Below are 22,655 nucleotides of genomic sequence, written 5' to 3' on the forward strand. Positions count from 1 at the left end.
TTGCACTGCATTACCGCATGTTAACTATCTCTTACTTTGTTAGAAGATGCTATCTTTCCTGTAAGTGCAACACTTTTGTGTAACTAGCCACTGTTAACAGCCATGATGTGAAACTGACCACTCTAAATGGTCGAAATGAAGAATGCACCGGTCTGCAAAGCGTTTAACTGCCACCGCCCTATGTAAGGAGGTAGCTGCGCCGCGGCAGTGCGTTGTCGCACCGTCGAGTGCCGCGGCCGCCGGTGTCGCCTGCATTATGCAGCTGTTTCACTTGTTGTGTCACCCTCAGGTCGACTGGACGGCGTAAACGGCGCACCGACCGCCACTCTGCTGGGCACAAACGCGGCGCACCTGGCTGCCAGCGCGGCAACCGTGGCGCAGCACCCAGCCGCGCTGCCGACGTCCATCATCGATGTGCTGGAGGTGCCGGGCAAGGGCAAATGTCAGGTGCACGTGGCCAGGTGAGACCGTCACTCCCCAGATTTCTCCGGGCATCTCAGTTAGAAAGCTCCTTCTCCGGGGCTCGTCCCCCTGTCCCCTATTCTTTGTGTATATTGACGCACAGATTGTCATTTCTTTTACTGAAGCAGGATACTCTAAATGAAAATGATTTTAGAAACGGCAGGTATCGCTACAAATGTGACGTATTACGAAGTTTGGTTGAATGGTTTTTATTTTTTGTTGTTGACCGCGTCTTCGAAGTTCGACGCTGCGAGATCCATCCAGAAATATGAAGGTTTGTGTCTTGAAATCGTTCACAGACGTCCAATACACATGGAAACACTCCCGGCAAATGGATAGAACACAAGACCTTGATTCTTCTTGGGCACGAACGGTAGGTATACGTAGCGATACAATAAACTAATGGAAGTAGCTGGCCGCGCCGAACGCTTATTTAATCTGACAAGTGATCCCTTGGAGGAGCATCTCGTAGATAGCCCACGGCCCATGCGACTGAACGTGAGCCGACCCGGCCCGGGGCCTTCTATTGACCCGATCGACGAGCTCGGCCGCCCGCCCGCCGGGGCAGACGGCCTTGTTGGGCGGGCTCTCAACAGCCGACCGAATCCATACGTGCGATTAGGTTAACCAGTCGGGAGCCGAGTGCCTTCGCAATGTCGTCTTAGAGTGACCTTCCGACCCGTATCGACTTGGAAACAATCCATTGCTGACGAAACGACACACTGAACCAACATTAGGCTTCAGATGCCAGCAGCATCAGCATATGTTCACGTACATCAACACATGTGGCTGCCTTTGTCAATGTCATCGGAAGCATCATCTCACTGTATGGTGCTTATAAAAGATGCACGTTCGATTTAGTTTAGGGCACATTATTACAAAGCACGATTGGAAACGTCCAAACTATACCGTTCAGCTCCACGTGATGTTCCTAGAAAATTGTAATTACCGCTTATCTAGCTCCGCATCGGATCATCCAGCCTTGGCCGCTCAGAAATTATTTTGTACTCATTTCAGCACTGCGCGGTGCAATCGGTGCAATCAAACCGATCCCTCCCGGTGGTGCCACTGTCGGGGACGATGCGTCGAATGGTTGCTGATTTGTAGCTCAATTAGTTCTGCTCTGCGACTGCAGTTTCATCTATGTTGGGAGTTAGTTTCTGTCTGATTTTGTCATGCAACGGTGCTGATTGCTGCAATACTGTGAGATTCATCTTGAAAACCAGAGCTTTATGGAATCACGCTTGTCTTAGGCAGTCAAGTAATGAGGCATACATAATGACCCTATCGGTATCGCCGACTTTTTACATCTTTATCTGATACCTTTTTGTGCATCGCTTTACAAACCTTTTTGCCGATAACTCTTAGTTTTGTCTTATGCTTCCACTGTCACCGTACCTAAAACGCCACATTTCCGTAGGAAAGCGTTTTCAAGGTGAGAGCCTAATGGGGCTCTCCCCTGGCCCAAGATCCAGGGAGAGGTAACGTACGTACCACTCAAGGAGAAAATCATTGTTCGCTGATTCCAGTTAAATGCGCTACTCACTTAACACTTCCCTCACTTCCACCCGACCACCCCAGGTTTTAGCACGGCCCGCTTCTCCCGCTGGGATGTAACGTCCCGCTCCGCCCGGGCAGGTTCTCCTACGACCCGTTCCAGCACTCGCCGAACGAGGCGCCCGAGCTGGAGCTGCGCCTCAAGGCCGGCGACGCCGTACTCGTCTGGGGCAGTATGGACGAGGACGGTTTCCTGGACGGGGAGACGCTGGACGGCCGGCGCGGCCTAGTGCCCTCCAACTACGTCACCAAACTGGTGGGCGCCGACCTGCTGGCCTTCCACCGCCGGCTCACAGAGCAGCTGGCCGGCAGGACGGCCGCCGACGCCGCCAGCAGCGCCAAACGCGCCGCAGCAGCGCTCAGGAGGGCCGAGGAGCGCGGCGGCGAGGAGGCGGCGCTGCGACACCGGCTGGGTGAGTGGGGGTGCTCGGAGTGTGTGTGGGGGGGGGGGGGCGCCGGGCGGGGCTCCGGCACCGGCTGGGTGAATGTGTGTGTGGGGGGGCTCAGACACCGGCTGGGTGAGTGGGTAAGGAGGGGGGGCTCCGACACCGGCTGGGTGAGTGGGTAAGGAGGGGGGGCTCCGACACCGGCTGGGTGAGTGGGGACGGCGCTCAGGAAGGGGGGCTCAGGCGGAGGGGCGGCGCTCTGGCACCGGCTGGGTGAGTGGGAGGCGGTGCTCAGACGCCGGCTGCACCTCCCACTCGCCCATGGGTGAGTGACACAAGACATTGACGTCGCTTATCCAAAATGTCACACGATCGTTGGACACTTTATTTCATGGATGCCCATGTAAGTCGTTACCGGTCTCGCTGACAATTCTTACGGTGATGAAGTTATTCAATTTAGCTATTAAACTAAGAAAAGGTCGCCACCACATGACACGTAGCCTGAGATCAAGCCGGGGATGCGGCTGGCACACGCATTTCAACCCTCGCCATGAGGCAGAATTCGGAGGCCGTGCCGCGGCTCCGCTGACCTGGCATTTGCGTCAACGCCTCGCCTCTCTCGCTGGGGTGCCATTAGCGGTAATGTAACGCGATATGGACGTGGTGTTACGTCCGTTATTTATTTTTGCAGTGGGCAATGAAAACATAAGGCTGCGAATTCCCAGTCATGTGGAGGCCCCGTTCGTTCCACGTAATGGTTCATTTGTGCTGGCGGTATTTTCTGCAATGCTGTTTTAAAAGGAAGTTCTTCTAAAACATCTTCGGTACAATATTTATTCGCGTTCTCACTTTGCGGTCAGAATTTTTCTTTGGGTAGGTACAAGATGTTCGCCTTTCTTCATGCCCTACTAAAATTATGCTGTTTTTTTATTTGGCGGTTTATCACGAAAATATTTGTTTGGTGAGTAACTGTCACATTTTGAGACTTCCGACGCTCTGAATTATGTGTGCCTGAGAACTCTTTGACATGGTTGCTGCTTGGCGCTTTTTTTCTTCTTCAAAATTGGCTTCCAAGCCATGTGTAGATTAACATACAATGCCGAGCTCTTCCACACGCATCAATTTCGCCAGAATGGTGCCACTTTTACGCATACAGAATCGCAAAAAAAAACAATTATAAGGCAATCATCCCGAGCTCCTGCTTCTGACCTTTGTCCACGACATGCTCTGTAGAGGCACCGCGGCCGCTGATTCTCGCTGGGTACCGGAGCTCTTCCGCCTTGTGGGCTCAACGCAGTGCGCTCCCGTTTTGTCTCGGCTCTACATACTGTCTCGGCCTTGTTGAATACATATTTTATATAATACGAGCCTTGTCGCTCCTTTGTTGTGTTCCAGTGTCCGATATCGAGCAGGTCGCTGCATCCTTCTTGTTTCTGCGCTCTTGTCTCGTGTTGCGTGCCTGATTGACTTTTGTCCGCGCCTTGACCTCATCTGAAATGTTTTCTTAATCTGAACGACGTCCAGTTTCACTGTCTTCCTGTGCTTCTGTCTTTGAGTCAGAGTTCCTATCTAGGACTCCTGTAACTTGCCTCAGCCCATTGTCCGTTGCTGTAACGTCTTTCAGCGCACCGTGTCACCTTAGCCCGTTGTGCTGTTTGGCCACCCAGCCAAACAGCAGACAGCTGCAGTATTATGCTGTGCTGTGACGCGCTGTGCTGTCGGACCCCTCAGCCCGCCGTACCCATGCCGTGCTATGCTGTGCCGTGTTGGGCAGCGCTGCGTCGTTCGCCCCTCTTCCTGCCGTGCTGTGCTGTGTTGTGCTGTGCTGTGTTGTGCTGTGCTGTGCTGTTCAGCCTCACATCCTGCCGCGTTGTGCTGTGCTGTGCTGTACACAGTGCCGTGCTGTGCTGTTATCCCCATCATGCCACCGCGCCCCGCCCCGCAGCTCAGAGGCGCCAGTCGGACCACGGCCGCCGGTCGGCGCGCGCCGTCCCAGAGCTGAGGAGGGCCCAGTCGTTCCGCTACGAGCGCGCCTCGGACGGCCCGCTGGCCTCCGCCGCCGGTGGGTCCGCTGACCCTGACCTCTGACCTCTGACCCCTACTCCTGACCCTGACCTCTGGCACCTGACCTGTTACACCTGACCTTTGACCCCTGCTCCTGACCCTGCTTCTGACCTGAACGACAAGCATCTGGGCCAAATCCCTTGCCCATACCATCTGACCTCTAAGTGCTAACCCCTGACTCCTAACTCCTGATCCTGATTCCTGACACGTTACACCTTGCCCTTTACCCCTGACCCCATACCCTGACCCCTGACTGGTAACCCCCGTCGGCCGCTGCTGCACATTTGGACAGCTCGTCTGGGCGGCACGCACGCCATTTGCCTCCAGCACGCATGTCGTTGTCGAGCATGTCAGTCACGCACATCCTGTCTTATCGTCGTGGCGATGTGCCGTTCCCTGCCTTAGTGAGCTGTTCCCTGTCGTATTGTGTAGTTCCCTGCCTTAGTGAGTCATTCCCTGCCGTTCCCTGCCGTAATATGTCGTGCCTGTCCTAGTGTGCAGTTCACTACCGTGGTGACCCGTTCCCTGCCGTATAGTGGGCTGTCCCCTGCCGTATATATTTAGTTGCCCGTTCCTATCCGTGTGCCGAGTAGGCAGTATATCCCTGCCGTAGTATGCCGTTCCTTGTGTCGTTCTCTGTCGTATTGTGCCGTACCTGCCATAGTGTGCCGTTTCCTGCCGTAGTATACCGGTATATACCGGTCCCTATCGGTCTCTCCTCGAATAGCGCATTTTTATACAAAGCAATTTGTTGTAGGATTTCCGGGAGTGCAAAGCAAGAATCGGCTTTGTTGAGCTGCCCTGTATATTTTTGAATGCATATATGTATGTTTTTAAGAATGTAAGCGCATGAGATTGCGTGAAGTTAACGCTATTATTGCAGTCTTCGATTGTACTTAACCTTGACTGGTATGTATTGCTTGCCTCTGAGAGGAACTTTTCATTTGCTGGCATAAAGAAATCACGCATTATTGGTACACTCGTTTGTCATTTATACGTTTTGTTGTTATGTTCTTGTGAAATGCATGAGATGTATTTACTGTGTGAAATCTTCTACACCGTAGCGCTATTCATAGCAGCTATTCAGTAGCGACAGACCCTTTTTATCACTGAATAACATCGGTAACTTTAACAGGCCCTTTGGATTATGCAGCAGTCACTTGTGACTTTTACAGCGTTTACAGGTATATTAGCCTTTTTAATTGCCGATTATTACACTGTCAAGCCGACGAGCCCATTTAACTATTCATGTTCCACCTCTGCTCAGTGCTCTGTTAGTATTTGATATTCCTCTACTACAGTGTTTGCCCGACCACGCATTGCCATTTGCCAAGGCTCACTGTTATTGATCTGAGGTTGCCGCGTCGTATGAACTTACCAATTACCCATGTGTCATCGGTATCGAATGTGTCCCCGCGGTGACTTTTGATGGCCTCGGCCGCGCGCGGTCGGTGTCACCACTCGGTGCCATACTATCTTCAGGCCGCTGTCATGACCTGTCGTATTGTGGCTTCAGATGACTCGCGGGTGGGCGGACAGCCGCACGTCGGCTTCGACCTTGACCCGGGCGTGCTGAGTGACGAGGCGGAGCGCGACTTCCGCGTGGACCCGACACTGCCGGCTGGTGAGTGGTCGACGCGGAGCTGTCTCCTGGCGGCAGGGGCATGGGCGGCACGGGTCACTGTGGATACGTCACGGGTCATTTTGGGTACGTCACTGGTCACTTTGGGTACGGCACGGGTCACGGGTCACGGGCCGTGGTGAGTATAGACGACACGTGTCACTGTGGACGGTGGATGACCAGTCTACCATATGCCGACGACAATGACTTGGACCACTCAGCAACAGTGTGGTGTGGTTCGTATTCCCAGATAAGGCCAACAGTCCTATATTCGACAACCTAACAGCCACAGCTCAACGGTTCAACATGTCACAATCGAACAGACAGCAGTCGAGTCGCTCCTCGACGCCCAGCCGAGCGGAAGGCAGCAGCCGCCTGCCTGGAAGCCGTCATACTGCGCCGCCGTACACTCGTGTGATGCGGCACAGTCTACCTACCGTCTCTGGCGGCTGCTACCTCTCGACGCCCAGCCGAGCGGAAGGCAGCAGCCGCCTGCCTGGAAGCCGTCATACTGCGCCGCCGTACACTCGTGTGATGCGGCATATACCGGGGTTACATGAGCAAGTAAATGCGTATCAGGAACGGATTTTCCTATTCGCTCACCATTGTAGTCCGTTTGTAATGCGTATTAACTCTGCTCATGTAACCCCGAGCACAGTCTACCTACCATCTCTGGCGGCTGCTGCCGCCTCTCGACGCCCTGCCGAGCGGAAGGCAGCAGCCGCCTGCCGAGCATACCTCATACTGCGCCGCCGTACACTCATGTCATGCGGCACAGTCTACCTACCATCTCCGGCGGCGGCTGCCTCTCGACGCCCAGCCGAGCGGAAGGCAGCAGCCGCCTGCCGAGCATACCTCATACTGCGCCGCCGTACACTCATGTCATGCGGCACAGTCTACTTACCATCTCCGGCGGCTGGAGCGGGACGCTGAGGATGGAAGGGGCAGCGGGCAGTGGGCACTGAGGACTTGAGGAGCATTGGGCAACAACTGTGATATTTTATCCGGACACCTTTCAAGAAGATAGGATGTCTTTGGAGTTTCATCGTTTTTATGTTGAGATGGTAAATTTTGTTGAATGAAGTTTTCATAGTCATGACATACATCTTTCCTGTGTCAGACTCAGTTGTGTCCTTGACAATGAAACCGTTTTTATAGTGATATATTATATTTTGCTATATTTATACTTTACTTTGCTTGTCTGGAAAATATTAATCAAAATAAACAACACAAAGGGTCAAGAGGGCCGCCTCATGTCAGGCGGAAATGGCGTTCTAAAACGACGTGAATGTACGAGTACACACTAGGATTTCGCATGGTTGTCGGATATTCTAGTTACGTTGGTTGTATGCGACTTGACAGCCTGACGCTATAACGGGAGTGGAAGCTGTCATATTCCGGTCAGAGCCATTGGGCTCTTAAAGTTTACGTCATGCTGTCATGCAGCCGTCATTTTACATCCGAAACCTACATGCATGTCTAAATCTGGAGACGCATAACATTGAATTTCAAGAATTGAATTATTCAGCTATTATTAACCATTGTGGCAACACTGCGACAAAGTGGGATGGATGTTTTTTTGCAGTGTGCGTATACCTACTGTTAAAAAGCTGGATTTGAGTGTAAACTAAGCGGTGAATCTTTTTCGACCCTACTCGTACGCGCACCGCATCTTTGCTAGCTTCTCCAGCTAGCCAACGAGGAATACTAAGATATAACGTATTGACGAAGTGTCATTTCTAATCTTCCTCAGGTAAATGATAGTAATTCGTATTCGTTTCGGGCTACACTGAGGTAAAAAATTGTTAAAAACCAAATATTTCGGCTTTATTGAGTAGCCTTGTTCACTGGTTTGAAATATGAAATACAAAAAGACGATACAAATGTGATGACATGCGAAACAGGTTCGTGCTATCAATGATCTGTGACTTCCTTTTTTTACACTGTGCATACGCTGAAACAACCATACAGTTCAAATCATCACACATCGTTATGACAGTCGTAGTAAGATATTATACATCGTCTGATTCGTATCATCGTCGAAAGTCGGAATCGTATAAGCGCCAGACGGTCTCTTATAAAAATGCATTAAAACCTGTACTTTGGCTATCATGCAAAGACAAGAAAGAGTACCTAGATACTTTTGAGATGCAAAAAAAAACTATGGTTCCCCATCTATATTACTATTTGTGGTGACGTAGTTTCTGTCTATTACGAAGGTCGCGACATGGTGCTACGTAGCGCGGGTTACAGGCCACACCGTTGCACCTACCGCGCTGAAGTTTGCGCAACTCATAGAACAAGGATGGACAACGTGCCTTTGATGGGTCTCAGCTCAATCGGATCGATAGCGAGCGCGTGGCGCGTGTCCAAAAAGTGCAAATTCGCGTCATAGACTTTACATGTATTAATCGGCTGGCAAAAACGGGCGAAAACAGCCAAATTTGCCCGAGACGGGTCCGGTCCCGGTGCAATATCTCGGTAACCGTGGGCCCGACCGGTACGGGGAAAACAGCATCGTGTAGAGAATCGAACGGGCTATCGAATGGTGTGCGGTGCAGGGGTTGGCACGCGCCACGTGCACCGGGGAGGACACTTTCTTTTGAAAAATGGACGTTTTGGACGGATTTTGGAATTTATATTAATTTCAGGTGATCGTCAGACGGAATGAGTTGAAACAGCGCCTATTAGCAATAAAAATGTACCGTCTCTCATGGAAAAATTGTGGAAAGCTAATTGATCAAAAACAATGTGGAAAAAATCGCTGAATTAAATGGTATTTGTCCAAAATGTGCCACTAAATAATTACACGGATTTTGCTGCTTAACCTGATACGTTTGACAATTGAAAATGCTATCATTGGAAAGAGCATTCAATTATCTCCAAGATCCAATCATCACGTTTGCATGACAAGCAACAGTATTCTTAAAAATATAAATGTTTCAAACCTCTGCAAAACGATTTTTAGTGAAAATTATCTACGCCTTTAATTTGTCATAAAACTACGCGCCTAAATTATAAAGCACATTTGACAGATTCTGAAGTGGAAAGCATGCTTATCAGACACGGGCACCTCGATGCGGTGGATATTTTTTCCACAAACCAAAACGTTTAGCCGTCAAAAAGCAATCGACCGAAATGGATAGATAACCCAACCGACACAAGAACAACCGAACACCCGCCGATCGAAAATATCCCTTTTCGCGTTGCGGAGCACGCGGGTCACCCTAGTTTTCTCTATAAAACTAACACATGTCAACACAAAGCAACGTCCCAAATCGGGCTAATGGTAGCTTTGCCCACCCCCCTATTCATTGCTGACTTGTGTATCTTTATCTCTAGAGCTTCCCGAATCGTTCTTCTTTTCCAGTTCCGTTCAATGGCCAAGGTTGTAGCTTTTCGCGGGTCCAAATCTCTAGCACATGAGAAGGCGTGTTGTGCTGTAGCCAGGGGTGTAACTTTATGATATTGTCAGGGGGGGCTCAGCAGTCAGCAGCAAAACTTTCCATATTTGGGATGTCTGTACGTACCTACGGGTTTTCGACAGGGGGGACGGATCGGCCGGCTAAAAACTTAAACCTATAGATATTGTTACTGTACTTTGTCAGGCCGATGCACTATATGTCTAATGGTATGGGCCAAATGCCTACACAGTACAGTCTGAAGTCCGTTTCCATTTGACACCGTTAACGGTAAAGCCTTTTGTCTTCTACGAGGTATACCTACATGTTTACAATTACATGTGCCACCGCAGGCTGATAGGTAATGCCATAGACCACTATACCTATACCTATATACGATATATAGTGGTCTATGGACATGGTAATGCATATACATACATGCCTGCGTCTGCGTGTGAGGATGCTTAATCACATGCTTGATGAGGGTGCTTAACGAGGGTTACAACTCCCGATCTGTTTTTGACTCGAGTATGAATTGGCGGCGCGAAGCGCCGCGAAAATTGGCAAAATCACTTGGCAAAACAGCTCTAAAACATGACTTTTGCAGCCTGTGTAACAAGTTTGATGCCAGAGCACCTAAGATCTGATCACCAAGTCAAGTGGCCTTGCCCTTGCATGTAAAAAACTGAGGCCCTTTCAACCGTATAGCTTATATCCTAGAAGTTTGAGTTTGTTTTAAACTGCTCAGCACTCAGCAATGCGTAAGGAATCGAAATCCGGCGAGTTTTTGGAAATTGGAGAAACTTTTTATGGATATCCCCAATCTGTAGCGTCCAGATTCAGAACCGCTTTCTGGATCCGCCACTGGTCAAGAAACATTCAGTCAAAAGAAAAAGGCTCATACCACAATTCAGTTTTACCGTGCTGTGGGCTTTAGGAGCATATCTGTTGTCAATGGTACAGAAAGAGTCGATCAATCGACTCTGCAGCACTGCACAGTAATGTAAAGGTAACGGCGCAAGCAATTCGTGTAATTCGGATTTTATATCTGTGATCTTACGAAGGGACAATGGAGAAGTAAGCAGGAAATACAAAAATTGGCCTAGGCATTGTTGGAGGGACCCATTTGTTTGGAGCAGTCGATCACTTTTTACGAATCTTTTTATCTCAGCCTCTGAAATAATGGGACGCCCTCACGACGGTGAAGCTGACTGAAACTCAGAGACCCAGGCGCAGGTTTAACCACCGATCCACATCTACCCAGTAGCGGCGGAACACTTTCATTTAAGGGGGGGAGCACTGCCGACTTTTGGTCCCATTCTTTCCATGCAACGCCCATGGGGCTCATGTTAACCCTCGCCCGTATGGGGGGGGGGTCGACCGGACGAAACGAACCCTTCGTTTTTTTGCGAAGACTCGCGTAAACAGCGGCAGATCGCGACGAAACTTTCAGTACCCTCGCGTTAATCAATTTTACACCTACCCTGAAAATTTCATGACCCTTGTCCAAATGACCTTTGACCTGTGACCTACTTTTCGAGACCATGTTTGGCCGGAATCGCGATTCGGCGCATGTCGACTCGCATTAGCCGCGCGTTTGCAGTCTTTTCGTGGTTTTAAGCGTTCAACATGGGATATAATGTGGCTCCCATGCATTAGGGTGGATGTCAAGGTCACCGGAAGGTCAAGTCAGGTCATTGACCTTTGATGACCTCGGTTCATTTTTCGAGTTTTACATGGTTCTAGACTAGATGCATTTAGGCTAGGTCGGGTCGGGTCAGGTCAGGTCAAGTGAAGTACACCAGTAGGGGTCCTGCCAGGTATTCATAGTAGGTGTCAACCACCTCTGACAGCTTCGTAACCTATTAGGAAGGCACCAAAACTACTTCGTAAATGTCCATATGGTTGCCAAATTCCAATTCAGCTCCAAAAACTAGCCTAGAAACATGTAAAACTCGAAAAAGTGAACCGAGGTCATCAAAGGTCAATGACCTGACCTGACCTTCAGGTGACCTTCACACCCACCTTAATGCATTGGGAGCAACATCATATTACATGTTTGAACGCTTGAAAAAAACGAAAAGACTGCAAACGCGCGGCTAATGCGAGCCGACATACGCCGAATCGCGATTCCGATTTCCGACCAAGCATGGTCTCGAAAGTAGGTCACAGGTCAAAGGTCATTTGAGTCAGGGTCATGAAATTTTCAGGGTAGGTGTGAAATTGAATAACGCGAGGGTACTCAAAGTTTCGTTGCGATCGGACGCTTTTTACGCGAGTTATTCGCAAAAAACTGAGGTTCGACCCCCTCCCCCCTATACGGGCGAGGTTGTTTACAAGTCCATGATCATCCCCCAACCTGGAAACTCATGTGTATGGTGGAAAATGGGGAAATTGGATGTTAGTGTCTTGCTATTTGTGTGTATTTGTCAAGAATTAAAAATCAATCAAGGGGGGCTCTAAGCTTCCCAAGGGGGGCTCAGTTCAGCACAGGGGGGGCTCAAGCCCCCCCAAAGAGATATAAAGTTACGCCCCTGGCTGTAGCCGATGTCTCCGTGCGACCATGTCTTATATCAGCCACATGTTCTTTCAGCCTCGTAAGCTTGGGACGTCCACTTTCTCCGACATAAGACTCCCCGCAATCACATTTAATCTGATAGATGACACCCTTTTGCATTTCTGGATCCGTCTTGTCTTTTACTTGAACTAGTTGATCTCGAAGCGTTCTAGATTTGTGCCCTGTTTTGATGCTGTGTTGACGTAAAAGTCTTGCTATGGCTCGCTCAGTCCTTGCACGTAAGGTAAAGAAATGTACGTTGTTCGGCTTGTTTCTTCATGTGCACCTGTCCTATTTGCTTTCTTCTGCGCTAATCCCTTTTTAATCACATGATTTGGGTATCCGTGCTGCTTGAACACTTTCCCTAAATGCTCCTTTTCTTCCGCTTCCGCTTCTTTGGTGCTAGATATTTTCTCTGCTCTCCTGGCGAGGTTTCTGATGACTCCAACCTTCACTGCTGACGCGTGATTTGAGTTGTTTCTTATGTAAGTGTCACTTGCCGTTGGTTTCCTGTAAACAGCGGTTCGAAGACCCTGTGCACTGTCCCTGCTGACGCATACATCGAGAAACGACAGTTGGCCGTCCATTTCCTTCTCGGCGGTGAATTGAATACTTGGATATAGGCTGTTCATAAGCTGCATGAATTCATCTAAAGCTGTTTCCCCGTGAGACCAGATAACAAAGGTATCGTCTACATATCGGCGCCAGTAGGATGGTTTTAGCGGAGCTACAGCTATTAGCCTTTCCTCAAGATGCTCCATGAAAGCGTTGGCGAGTACAACTGACAGGCTAAGCCCCATCGGCGCGCCTTCTACCTGTTCAAAAAACTCTCCTTGGAAGACAAAGTATCTACACTCAAGACAGGCTAACATCAGCTTACGGATAGCATCTACAGAGAGCTCACTCCTCTCGGCCAGCGTTTCGTCATCATTGAGTTTCTGACACACTACATCTACAGCGTCCATCACAGGTACTTTAGTAAATAGAGAAACAACATCAAAGCTCACCATTACATCTGATTGCGAGATTTCCATTTCCCTCAGCTGATTTACGAAAGCACTTGAATTGGGTACCGTATACTCAGATTTGCCCACCACAGGACTGATCACCTTCGTCAGGTACGATGCTGTTTCGTACGCTGGAGAGTCGATCATGCTAGTGATAATTTTTTACCTCAGTGTAGCCCGAAACGAATACGAATTACTAAGATATAACGTTTTATGGGGACCAGCTTCATCATGCCCTTTTATGTGCTTTGAATTTTGATACCAATATACCTTCTCTCGTTACAACAACCACATCGCTAAATGCCACTTTAAGTAGCTACCCAACGTTTTTATCGTGTGCATGGTCAGGTTCAGTGCATCTGCAACTGACTCTGACCCAGGATCTGACCCCGGTCCGAACTGCGGTGTTGTCTTTGACTCCGCCGATGACCCCGGTCCTGCCCCCGCTCCCCTCCTGACCTGCAGTGCCGGCGCCCCGTCACAGCTGACCCCGCCCCCCCCCCCTGACCGGCAGTGCCGGCGCCCCGCCAGCTGACTCCGCCCGCCCCCCTGACCTGCAGTGCCGGCGCCCCGTCAGCTGACGCTGGAGCGGCAGCTGCACAAGTCCGTGCTGCTCGGATGGACCCCGGCCGACTCCGGGTCAGGAGGGTCCGGAGAGGTCATCGAATGCTACCACGTGTTCGTGGACGGCCTGCTGCGGTGCACGGTCAGCGCCGGCGAACAGTGCCGCGCCCTCCTCGAGGGCGTCGACCTGACCCGGGTGAGTACTGACCTCGACCCGGCGTGACCTGGGGGGATACCCCGCCCACGTCCGGCTGTGAACTGACATCGGAGAGATAGTTGCTGTTAATTCCGAACAGTTCGCGAAATGAGCCGGCGTCGAACAGGCGCGGTGCAATTTGGGTTTTTATTGCATGCAATGTATCAGGCCTGTCTTTAAATAAATAACGGAATTAAAACCATTCACATTGATCCACTCGGCAGCCCCATTCCCATCAAGGAAACCGCTCACAAGATAAAAACGGTGCTGCCGCTGACATTCCATTAGTTGTCAATGTGAGCAATGACGGTGGCGTACAGATGTGCATTCCGGCCACGTAATTCAGCTTTTTCATTTGTTGACGTCAAGCTGAACCGGATCGACGAATATTTCCGCTGACACTATTTTAGGCGTTATTTTCAAAAAGTATCTTTAATAGAAGACAAATACGATCGCGATGTCATTTACTATTATTCAAAGATGGACAATGGAGAACAGATTGTCCAATAGATTGAGTAAGGTATGAGATGTGCCTGCGGTGCATGTGAGAAGGGACAGGGTAGAGAGACGGGATGGCGTACAATATCACATGCACCCGTATGACAATGACTGCCTAACGAAGCTAAATCTGTAAGGTTTCTGTTTTACATACCTGATCAGTTATCTCTCCTGTGCTTTTATGATCTCTCTTCTTTCCATGCCCATCGGAAACCCTCCGTTCCGAGCATATCTAGCCCATCCGTGCCTTTCTGACCTCCGTGTGTCTATCTAATCCATCCGTGCCTTTCTGATCTCCATGTGCCTATCTAACCTATCCGTGTCAATCTGACCTCCCCGCTCCTATCTGACCCCCTGTAATCTGACCTCCCCGCTCCTATCTGACCCCCTGTAATCTGACCTCCGCTCCCGGCGCCCCGCTGTATTCTGACCTCCGCTCCCGGCGCGCCGCTGTACAGCGGCACCGTCTGACGGTGCGCTCCGTCACGCCGGACGGGCGCACCTCGGCGGCAGCCGCATGCACGCTGGTCATCGGCCGTGACGTGGCGCCGGCGCCGACGGCCGTGCGCGCCACGCACGTCACGGCCACGTCGGCCATCATCGGCTGGCTGCCCAGCAACAGCAACTGCCACCACACGGTGTGCGTGAACCGGGTGGAGGTGCGCACCGTGGCGCCGGGCGTGCACCGGCACACCATCACAGGTGGGTGGGACACCATCACAGGTGGGTGTAGCACACCGGCACACCATCACAGGTGGGTGGGACACCATCACAGGTGGGTGGGACACACCATCACAGATGAGTGGCACACCATCACAGGTGGGTGACGACAATGACATGATACATATTTAGGCATTACCATCACAGGTCGGCATCGACTCGATGCATAGAGGTATGGACAAATGATTCCAGGCAAGAAATAATGGAGGGAAATCGTTTGACTTGCCCTTTCAGTCTGAGGCGATAATGTCAGAGCCGGGAGGATGATAGAAATTAGGGAGAGACATTGGTCTGGGCGGACACCCTGATACGCCGCCGGGACCGGGACCGTCACGTGGACAACCCACCAATCCTCGCAAACGGTCACCCCACCGCATATGGGTCTTCTGAGGATCTACCCTCGTCGGGTGAAGGTGAACGAACAGTCAGAAACAGAGGTGATAGGCGTGAGGAAGAAGTGTTTATTCGTCTTGGGAATGGAACAGAATAGACGGAGGATGGCAAGACGGCAGAGAAATGGGTTTTTTAAATGTTAATACAAGACATTCGCACCAAGAGTACCACACTAGAAAAAATAAAGGCAGGAAGATGTGACAAATAGAACGTATTCTTGCAGTGTATGGCTGGTTATGAGCCTTTTATTCATTTGACAATTTTCCTGCCCTCTGTCCAGGTCTGTCACCGAACACGGTGTACCGTGTGACGGTGAAGGTGAAGAACATGGTGCCCCACCACCTGAGTAACGGCGACATCAACTACAGGCAGCGACTGGAGACGCACATCGAGTTCAGGACGCTGGCCAAAGGTGGGCGACCGACAGCGACTGTCTGTCTGTCTGTCTGTCTGTCTGTCTGTCTGTCTGTCTGTCTGTCTGTCTGTCTGTCTGTCTGTCTGTCTGTCTGTCTGTCTGTCTGTCTGTCTGTCTGTCTGTCTGTCTGTCTGTCTGTCTGTCTGTCTGTCTGTCTGTCTGTCTGTCTGTCTGTCTGTCTGTCTGTCTCTCTCTCTCTCTCTCTCTCTCTCTCTCCTCTCTCTCTTTTCTCTCTCTCTCTCTCTCTCTCTCTCTCTCTCTCTCTCTCTCTCTCTCTCTCTCTCTCTCTTCATCCATGTCTTACGTGTGATGAAAAGTCCCGCAGTAGCGCCAGAAAGAGTGACCAGAACAAATCAAATGCCTTTGATGCGGATCTCGTTACGGAGTTGCCACTTACCAGAGTTCTTGAAATGCTACGCCTCGACCTCGAGTGATACAATACATTTTCTGATAACTGATATCCTATCGACCTTCCAGGATGCAAGTGCTGTCTGTATTACATTCACGACCAACGTCTGGACGGTCATGCTATTGTATGTACGACCATTTACTGTCTACCCTAAGGCGGAGGTCGAGGATGAAGGAATCCGCCTAGGGGCTGCTCTAAGCTTCAATAACCACTGAGTGTCCAGAAGCACTGCCTTTACTCTCATTTCAGTGGGGTATCAGCTCCCGGGGGCCGTAGCGGCAGTTCCCCTTAGATCTTCACAAAATGTTTCGCTATTGCTGTTGGATATTTTAGTTACCAGGTCCAACCTACAGTGAACAGGAGGGCTGAAAACTAAATGGGCTGCTGAGCCTAAACAGCAAAGCGGCGCCAGACACGATGAACAAGACAAATCAAACGCTCTTGATGCGGATCCCATTTACGGAGATGCTGCACTTCCCAGAATTCTTGAGGTTTGACTTCATAGAAATGATTATAGTTTAGTTGTCGTGAATGAATTTTGTACAATGACATTACAGTGACTTAGCAAAGACATTATTTAACGTCGGTTTCGCAGGTTAGCGCAATTTAACACAAAAATTCACATTATTTGCTTTGAAAGTCGCAATAGCCGTGCAATTAAAGTAAGGCTGATATTCGTCCTAGGCATGACTGAGCCACCGGTCGGAGTCCAGGTCGAGATGGGCCCCCAGGAGGGCTTTGTCTGTTTCTCTGTCTGTTGCTGTGTCTGTGTGTGGGTGTGACGCCGTCTGTCTACCCCAGGCGTGCCGGAGCCACCGGTCGGAGTCCAGGTCGAGATGGGCCCCCAGGAGGGCTTTGTCTGTTTCTCTGTCTGTTGCTGTGTCTGTGTGTGGGTGTGACGCCGTCTGTCTACCCCAGGCGTGCCGGAGCCACCGGTCGGAGTCCAGGTCGAGATGGGCCCCCAGGAGGGCTGTGTCTGTGTCTGTGTCTGTTGCTGTGTCTGTGACCTGTGTGTGATGTGACACCGTCTGTCTGTCTCAGGTGTTCCGGAGCCTCCGGTCGGAGTCCAGGTCGAGATGGGCCCCCAGGAGGGCTGCATTCTGGTCACCTGGCTGCCAGTGACCATCAGTGCCAGCTCGGGCACCAGTAACGGCCTGCCCGTTACCGGGTACGCCGTGTACGCCGACGGACAAAAGGTCACCGAGCTCAACTCGCCCACAGGTGAGCTAACACTCAACTCACCGGTCACCGAGCTCAACTCGCCCACAGGTGAGCTAACACTCAACTCACCGGTCACCGAGCTCAACTCACCCACAGGTGAGCTAACACTCAACTCACCGGTCACCGAGCTCAACTCGCCCACAGGTGAGCTAACACTCAACTCACAGTTGAATGATAGGTGAACACACTGATGGCTCTTGACTATGGGCTAATAAATACCTTGCGGTTTTTGTTATTGCGAATTCTTTTCTGACTGAACAGTTAAAGGACAAAGATCAATTTATATTTCAGCTTACGCTCAGCTCTATGTCCATATGTTATTATGATCGCTCGTGACACTACGTCCATTTCTGCGTTTTCCGCAGGTGATCACGCCGTCGTTGATCTGAAGATCATTCGAGGCTTCCAGCCGCGTCAGGTGACGGTGCGCACCAAGTCACGTGACCTGGTGTCAGCTGACTCGGTGCCGTGTCTCATCCCACATGCAGCCAACGGAAGGGTGAGTAAAAAGATGAGTATGTAGGCTTAGTTCTAAAGACAAAAATATGAAATCGGACGTAAGATATCATCAATAACATTAGCGCTTCTGTTTTGCGCATGCCCTCGGCCCGGCCGTCGTTCTCCGAGCTCTGCTGACGGAGGCGGGTCGTCCCACAGGTGCCCGGTGCCAGTACCCTGAGGAGTCGCTCCTTGGACCGGGACATCATACCGCCCCTGGGTCAATCGACCGGCCAGCGTCAGCAAAGGGTACTCGATACGGAGAACGACTTCAGCGACAGGGAGGCAGAGTTCGACAAGTTCGCCTCCTACAAAGGTAGGTCACTCGGCCAAATATGTTATAATATTTAGTCAAATAACATATTTAATTATGTTATATGTTTAATTATAATTATGTTTTAATTTAAATAAACTCATGACATTGCTGGAGACCTTATGTCACACAGCTACTTCACATTTTTTCCCCTTTATAGGTATTTTGGTTTCACGAGACGTTTCAGGCAGGCTTCATTTGGATTATAACTACTTTGAAGCTGATTTTTAAGGCGTTTAAAGTGGAACATTGCTAAAAACCAGAAGAGGCGGAAGTTACATGTGGTAGTAGGAGTCAATACTCTTGTCCTTTGGCCCTCATCAATCGCATTTCGGCCGGGGGACGGCATGAGAGCAGCCTTTACGAATCACCGATATATGCCGGCACGTCTACTACACAACTGACCGTTAGACTGTACCGCAAGACACCGGTGCCCGACGGTACAGCCGCCGCTCATGCCGTCACTGCACGTCATACACAAAACGACTGAATACCATACTGTAGACACCGGTGCCGTGCCCGGGTACAGCCGCCACCCACTAGCCCACTAAACGCCTGAGTGTTAGACTGTGCCGCACTACTCAGGTGCTCTGCGGTACAGCATGGATACCGCCACCGCACAATACCGGCATCTGCGATGCCGGGCTCCGCATCGCGGGACCGCAGGTTGTTTGAGCAAGCACCTTTGTAAACGCAGCAAAAACGCCCGCCGCCAAACGAGAGGATGAGCCTTGCACGTGCAGACCGGAGTCGGTGTGCTACAAACTGACGTGCACGGCACCCTACTCGCTGATCTATAGCGGTGTGCCAAATTTGAGTGTAATCGGCTCGGCCATTTTCGAGATCTGGAAGCGTCACCCTGCACGTGCGCACGTGCAAGCTGTGTCCAATTGCATTGTGCATGGGACCCTATTCGCCGGTCTCTAGCGGTGTACCAAATTCGAGCTCAATCGGCCCAGCCGTTTTCAAGATCTTGAAACGACCCCTCCACGTGCGCACGTGCAGTTGCATCTCAACCGTGACACATGGAAATACATACTAACTGACTTGTGCACGGCACCCTACTGATCGATCTCTAGATGTTTGCCGAATTTGAGTGCAATCGGTCCAGCCGTTCTTGAGATCTGGAAGCGTCACCCTGCACGTGCGCACGTGCAAGATGGGTCCAAACTGACTTGCGCACGGCAGTCGGCACCCTACTAATCGGTCTCTAGCGGTGTACCAAATTTGAACTCAATCGGCCCGGCCGTTCTCGAGATCTGGAAGCGTCACCCTGCACGTGCGCACGTGCAGTTGCACCCCAATCGTGGCACATGGAAATACATACTAAATGACTGCAACCTACTGATCGGTATCAAGCGTTATGCCAAATTTGAACACAATCGGTCCAGCCGTTCTCGAGATCTGGAAGCGTCACCCTGCACGTGCGCACGTGCAGTTGCACCCCTACCAAGACACATGGAAATGCATCGCCTGGAAAGTGTCTACCTCCATGCCAAGTTTTAGCGCAATCGGCCCAGTAATTACCGCGAGCTATTGCGCTTATTACAAAACAGGCACCTCTTGGCTTTGCACGTGGAACGTGCGTTAGGGGTCACCCATATGCATCGAGAGTAGCACACTATGTGAAAGAAGGGAAAAAGCTACCCCACACAAAAACCGCACGTGTATCAGCCCAGTGGTTGCCGAGATATAAGTCGTACAAAAACGTCCCCACGGCGGCCGGCCGCTATTTAGCAGTAAAATCGTGTCGCATCCTTCTATGGGAGGTATCCCCGTCACCTGTTCGTATACTGTCTGAGCAAAGGCCATACGTTACGGTCCAAACTCCATAGTGAGGCGGACATACGAATTTACGAGAGTTTAGCGACGAAATGATTCACTTAATTGTTAAGTAATGGGTACCATTAGACCATAAATTTTATCTAGCATCTCACCGTAGATGCAGTAAAAAGTGCTTTACTTTTCAATGTATATAAAGACTTGCTCAGCTCAATCAGTTCACTCTGTATTGGCTCAAGCCGTATCATGCGAACGCAATACAAACTAGAGCACCGACAGCGCAGCGCTCCCCAACTCACTGCTCGCCCAGTCCACCCGGGCCGCCGCCACGACGGCCCCCCGCAAGTAGGCATCCCGCACTGCACCGACAGCCGCGGGCGACCAGCTGACCGGCCAGCTGACCGGCCAGCAGCCGGCGGGCGGCAAGCCGCGGATGGCCGACCCGCCGGCGCGGCGAGGGAGGGGAGGGACGCAGCTGAAAGACCCGACTACATATATATCAAAGAAACATTATATGTAATCATCGATGACGCGACATAAATATGCTTTATTGGGTTTAGCGGTGTAGTCTGTGATGCCATCACAATGAAAATAGCCTAGTTTTGTAGAGCATCAAATTCTGATTCCATAACGACTCTCGCTAGTCCATTTTCAATTGTAAATAAGCCTTTTATTGCGATGCAAAGTCCCGAAATGGTGCCGACGGCGGCCGGTCCCCCGATGGTACCATACCATAGATCAGTAAACAGGTTAGTTCACATTCCCGCCGCTATGCGGGCGGCGGCGGCGCCACCTGTCCTCGTGTCCGCCTGACACCGTAACGATATAGGTCTGAGCTCAAATCTCGGTAATGTCGTGCTTTTTTACTATATTTCTCAAAAACGGCACCACGTGCAATAAAGTTGTATATATCATTGGAAAGAGCATCAAAAGTTGTATAACCTATCAACTTTTCACTTAAATATATCTCAACTGTAACAAGTTATTAAGCAGCAAAGACGCTCCCATTCACTTTCCATGTTAAAATTTTTCATTTTTAAACGAGCCTAAAAAGAACAAACGAATTTGCACAGCTTAAAGAAGCATAACAACATGTTCTATGGTCTTTTCTCAACAAGTCCTGAAAGTTTAAACAAAATCGTATCATATAATTTTGTACAATGAGCGAATGAAAAAGTCTCTGCAAAAACGCCCATTGACTTAACATGGGGAGCGAAAAAAATTCAACTTTGACCTCGTGCAAAGACACGTTACGAAGTTCTGAGGGGTATACGGCGCACACTAGCGTGTACCCAAACCTGTTTGCCATAAAATGCTGGGAAGAAAACCACCTCTTCCTTGGCTCGTTTTCCCGCCATTGGCGATCGCGCAAAAAGTGTCCAAAACCCCGTTGACTTAACATGGGCAAAATGGAATCGCACGTGCCACGTGCCACGAGGTTTTAAGCGAGTAGCGACCGGTGCCATCAGGTAGATCGCCTCCGGGAGCCCATACCCTGAACTTTTTACGAAGATTGAGCGATTCGTCTAGGCCCCTATCAAGTTGCCCCAATCTCAGGCCAACTTTGCAAACATAGCCCGGAGAAGGACCGCTCCGGTTGTTTTTCAATAGAAAAACACAATTCTAACGAATAGTGTTTGTCTTTTCAAACAACCTGCGGTTACCAGCATCTGCGATGCTGGGCTCCGCATCGCGGGACCGCAGGTTGTTTGAGCAAGCACCTTTGTAAACGCAGCAAAAACGCCCGCCGCCAAACGAGAGGATGAGCCTTGCACGTGTAGACCGGAGTCGGTGTGCTACAAACTGACGTGCACGGCACCCTACTCGCTGATCTATAGCGGTGTGCCAAATTTGAGTGTAATCGGCTCGGCCATTTTCGAGATCTGGAAGCGTCACCCTGCACGTGCGCACGTGCAAGCTGTGTCCAATTGCATTGTGCATGGGACCCTATTCGCCGGTCTCTAGCGGTGTACCAAATTCGAGCTCAATCGGCCCAGCCGTTTTCAAGATCTTGAAACGACCCCTCCACGTGCGCACGTGCAGTTGCATCTCAACCGTGACACATGGAAATACATACTAACTGACTTGTGCACGGCACCCTACTGATCGATCCCTAGATGTTTGCCGAATTTGAGTGCAATCGGTCCAGCCGTTCTTGAGATCTGGAAGCGTCACCCTGCACGTGCGCACGTGCAAGATGGGTCCAAACTGACTTGCGCACGGCAGTCGGCACCCTACTAATCGGTCTCTAGCGGTGTACCAAATTTGAACTCAATCGGCCCGGCCGTTCTCGAGATCTGGAAGCGTCACCCTGCACGTGCGCACGTGCAGTTGCACCCCAATCGTGGCACATGGAAATACATACTAAATGACTGCAACCTACTGATCGGTATCAAGCGTTATGCCAAATTTGAACACAATCGGTCCAGCCGTTCTCGAGATCTGGAAGCGTCACCCTGCACGTGCGCACGTGCAGTTGCACCCCTACCAAGACACATGGAAATGCATCGCCTGGAAAGTGTCTACCTCCATGCCAAGTTTTAGCGCAATCGGCCCAGTAATTACCGCGAGCTATTGCGCTTATTACAAAA

The 22,655-nt window shown here is 50.6% G+C and overlaps 1 protein-coding gene across 1 annotated transcript in view; it reads left to right on the top strand.

The window, feature by feature from the left end:
* LOC122383096 (peripheral-type benzodiazepine receptor-associated protein 1-like) overlaps positions 1–22,655 on the top strand; it is a 76,161-nt gene that overhangs the window by 15,850 nt on the left and 37,656 nt on the right. Inside the window, exons 7-16 of the mRNA XM_043369215.1 lie at positions 290–461; positions 2,101–2,432; positions 4,351–4,467; positions 5,986–6,093; positions 13,616–13,815; positions 14,772–15,015; positions 15,707–15,838; positions 17,292–17,471; positions 17,837–17,970; positions 18,129–18,285. Coding sequence (XP_043225150.1) covers positions 290–461; positions 2,101–2,432; positions 4,351–4,467; positions 5,986–6,093; positions 13,616–13,815; positions 14,772–15,015; positions 15,707–15,838; positions 17,292–17,471; positions 17,837–17,970; positions 18,129–18,285 — 1,776 coding nt within the window. The remainder of the gene's footprint in view (positions 1–289; positions 462–2,100; positions 2,433–4,350; positions 4,468–5,985; positions 6,094–13,615; positions 13,816–14,771; positions 15,016–15,706; positions 15,839–17,291; positions 17,472–17,836; positions 17,971–18,128; positions 18,286–22,655) is intronic.

Source organism: Amphibalanus amphitrite, unplaced genomic scaffold, assembly GCF_019059575.1.
Source record: "Amphibalanus amphitrite isolate SeventyFive unplaced genomic scaffold, NRLGWU_Aamphi_draft 000155F_arrow, whole genome shotgun sequence".
NCBI classification, from domain to species: Eukaryota; Metazoa; Arthropoda; class Thecostraca; order Balanomorpha; family Balanidae; genus Amphibalanus; species Amphibalanus amphitrite.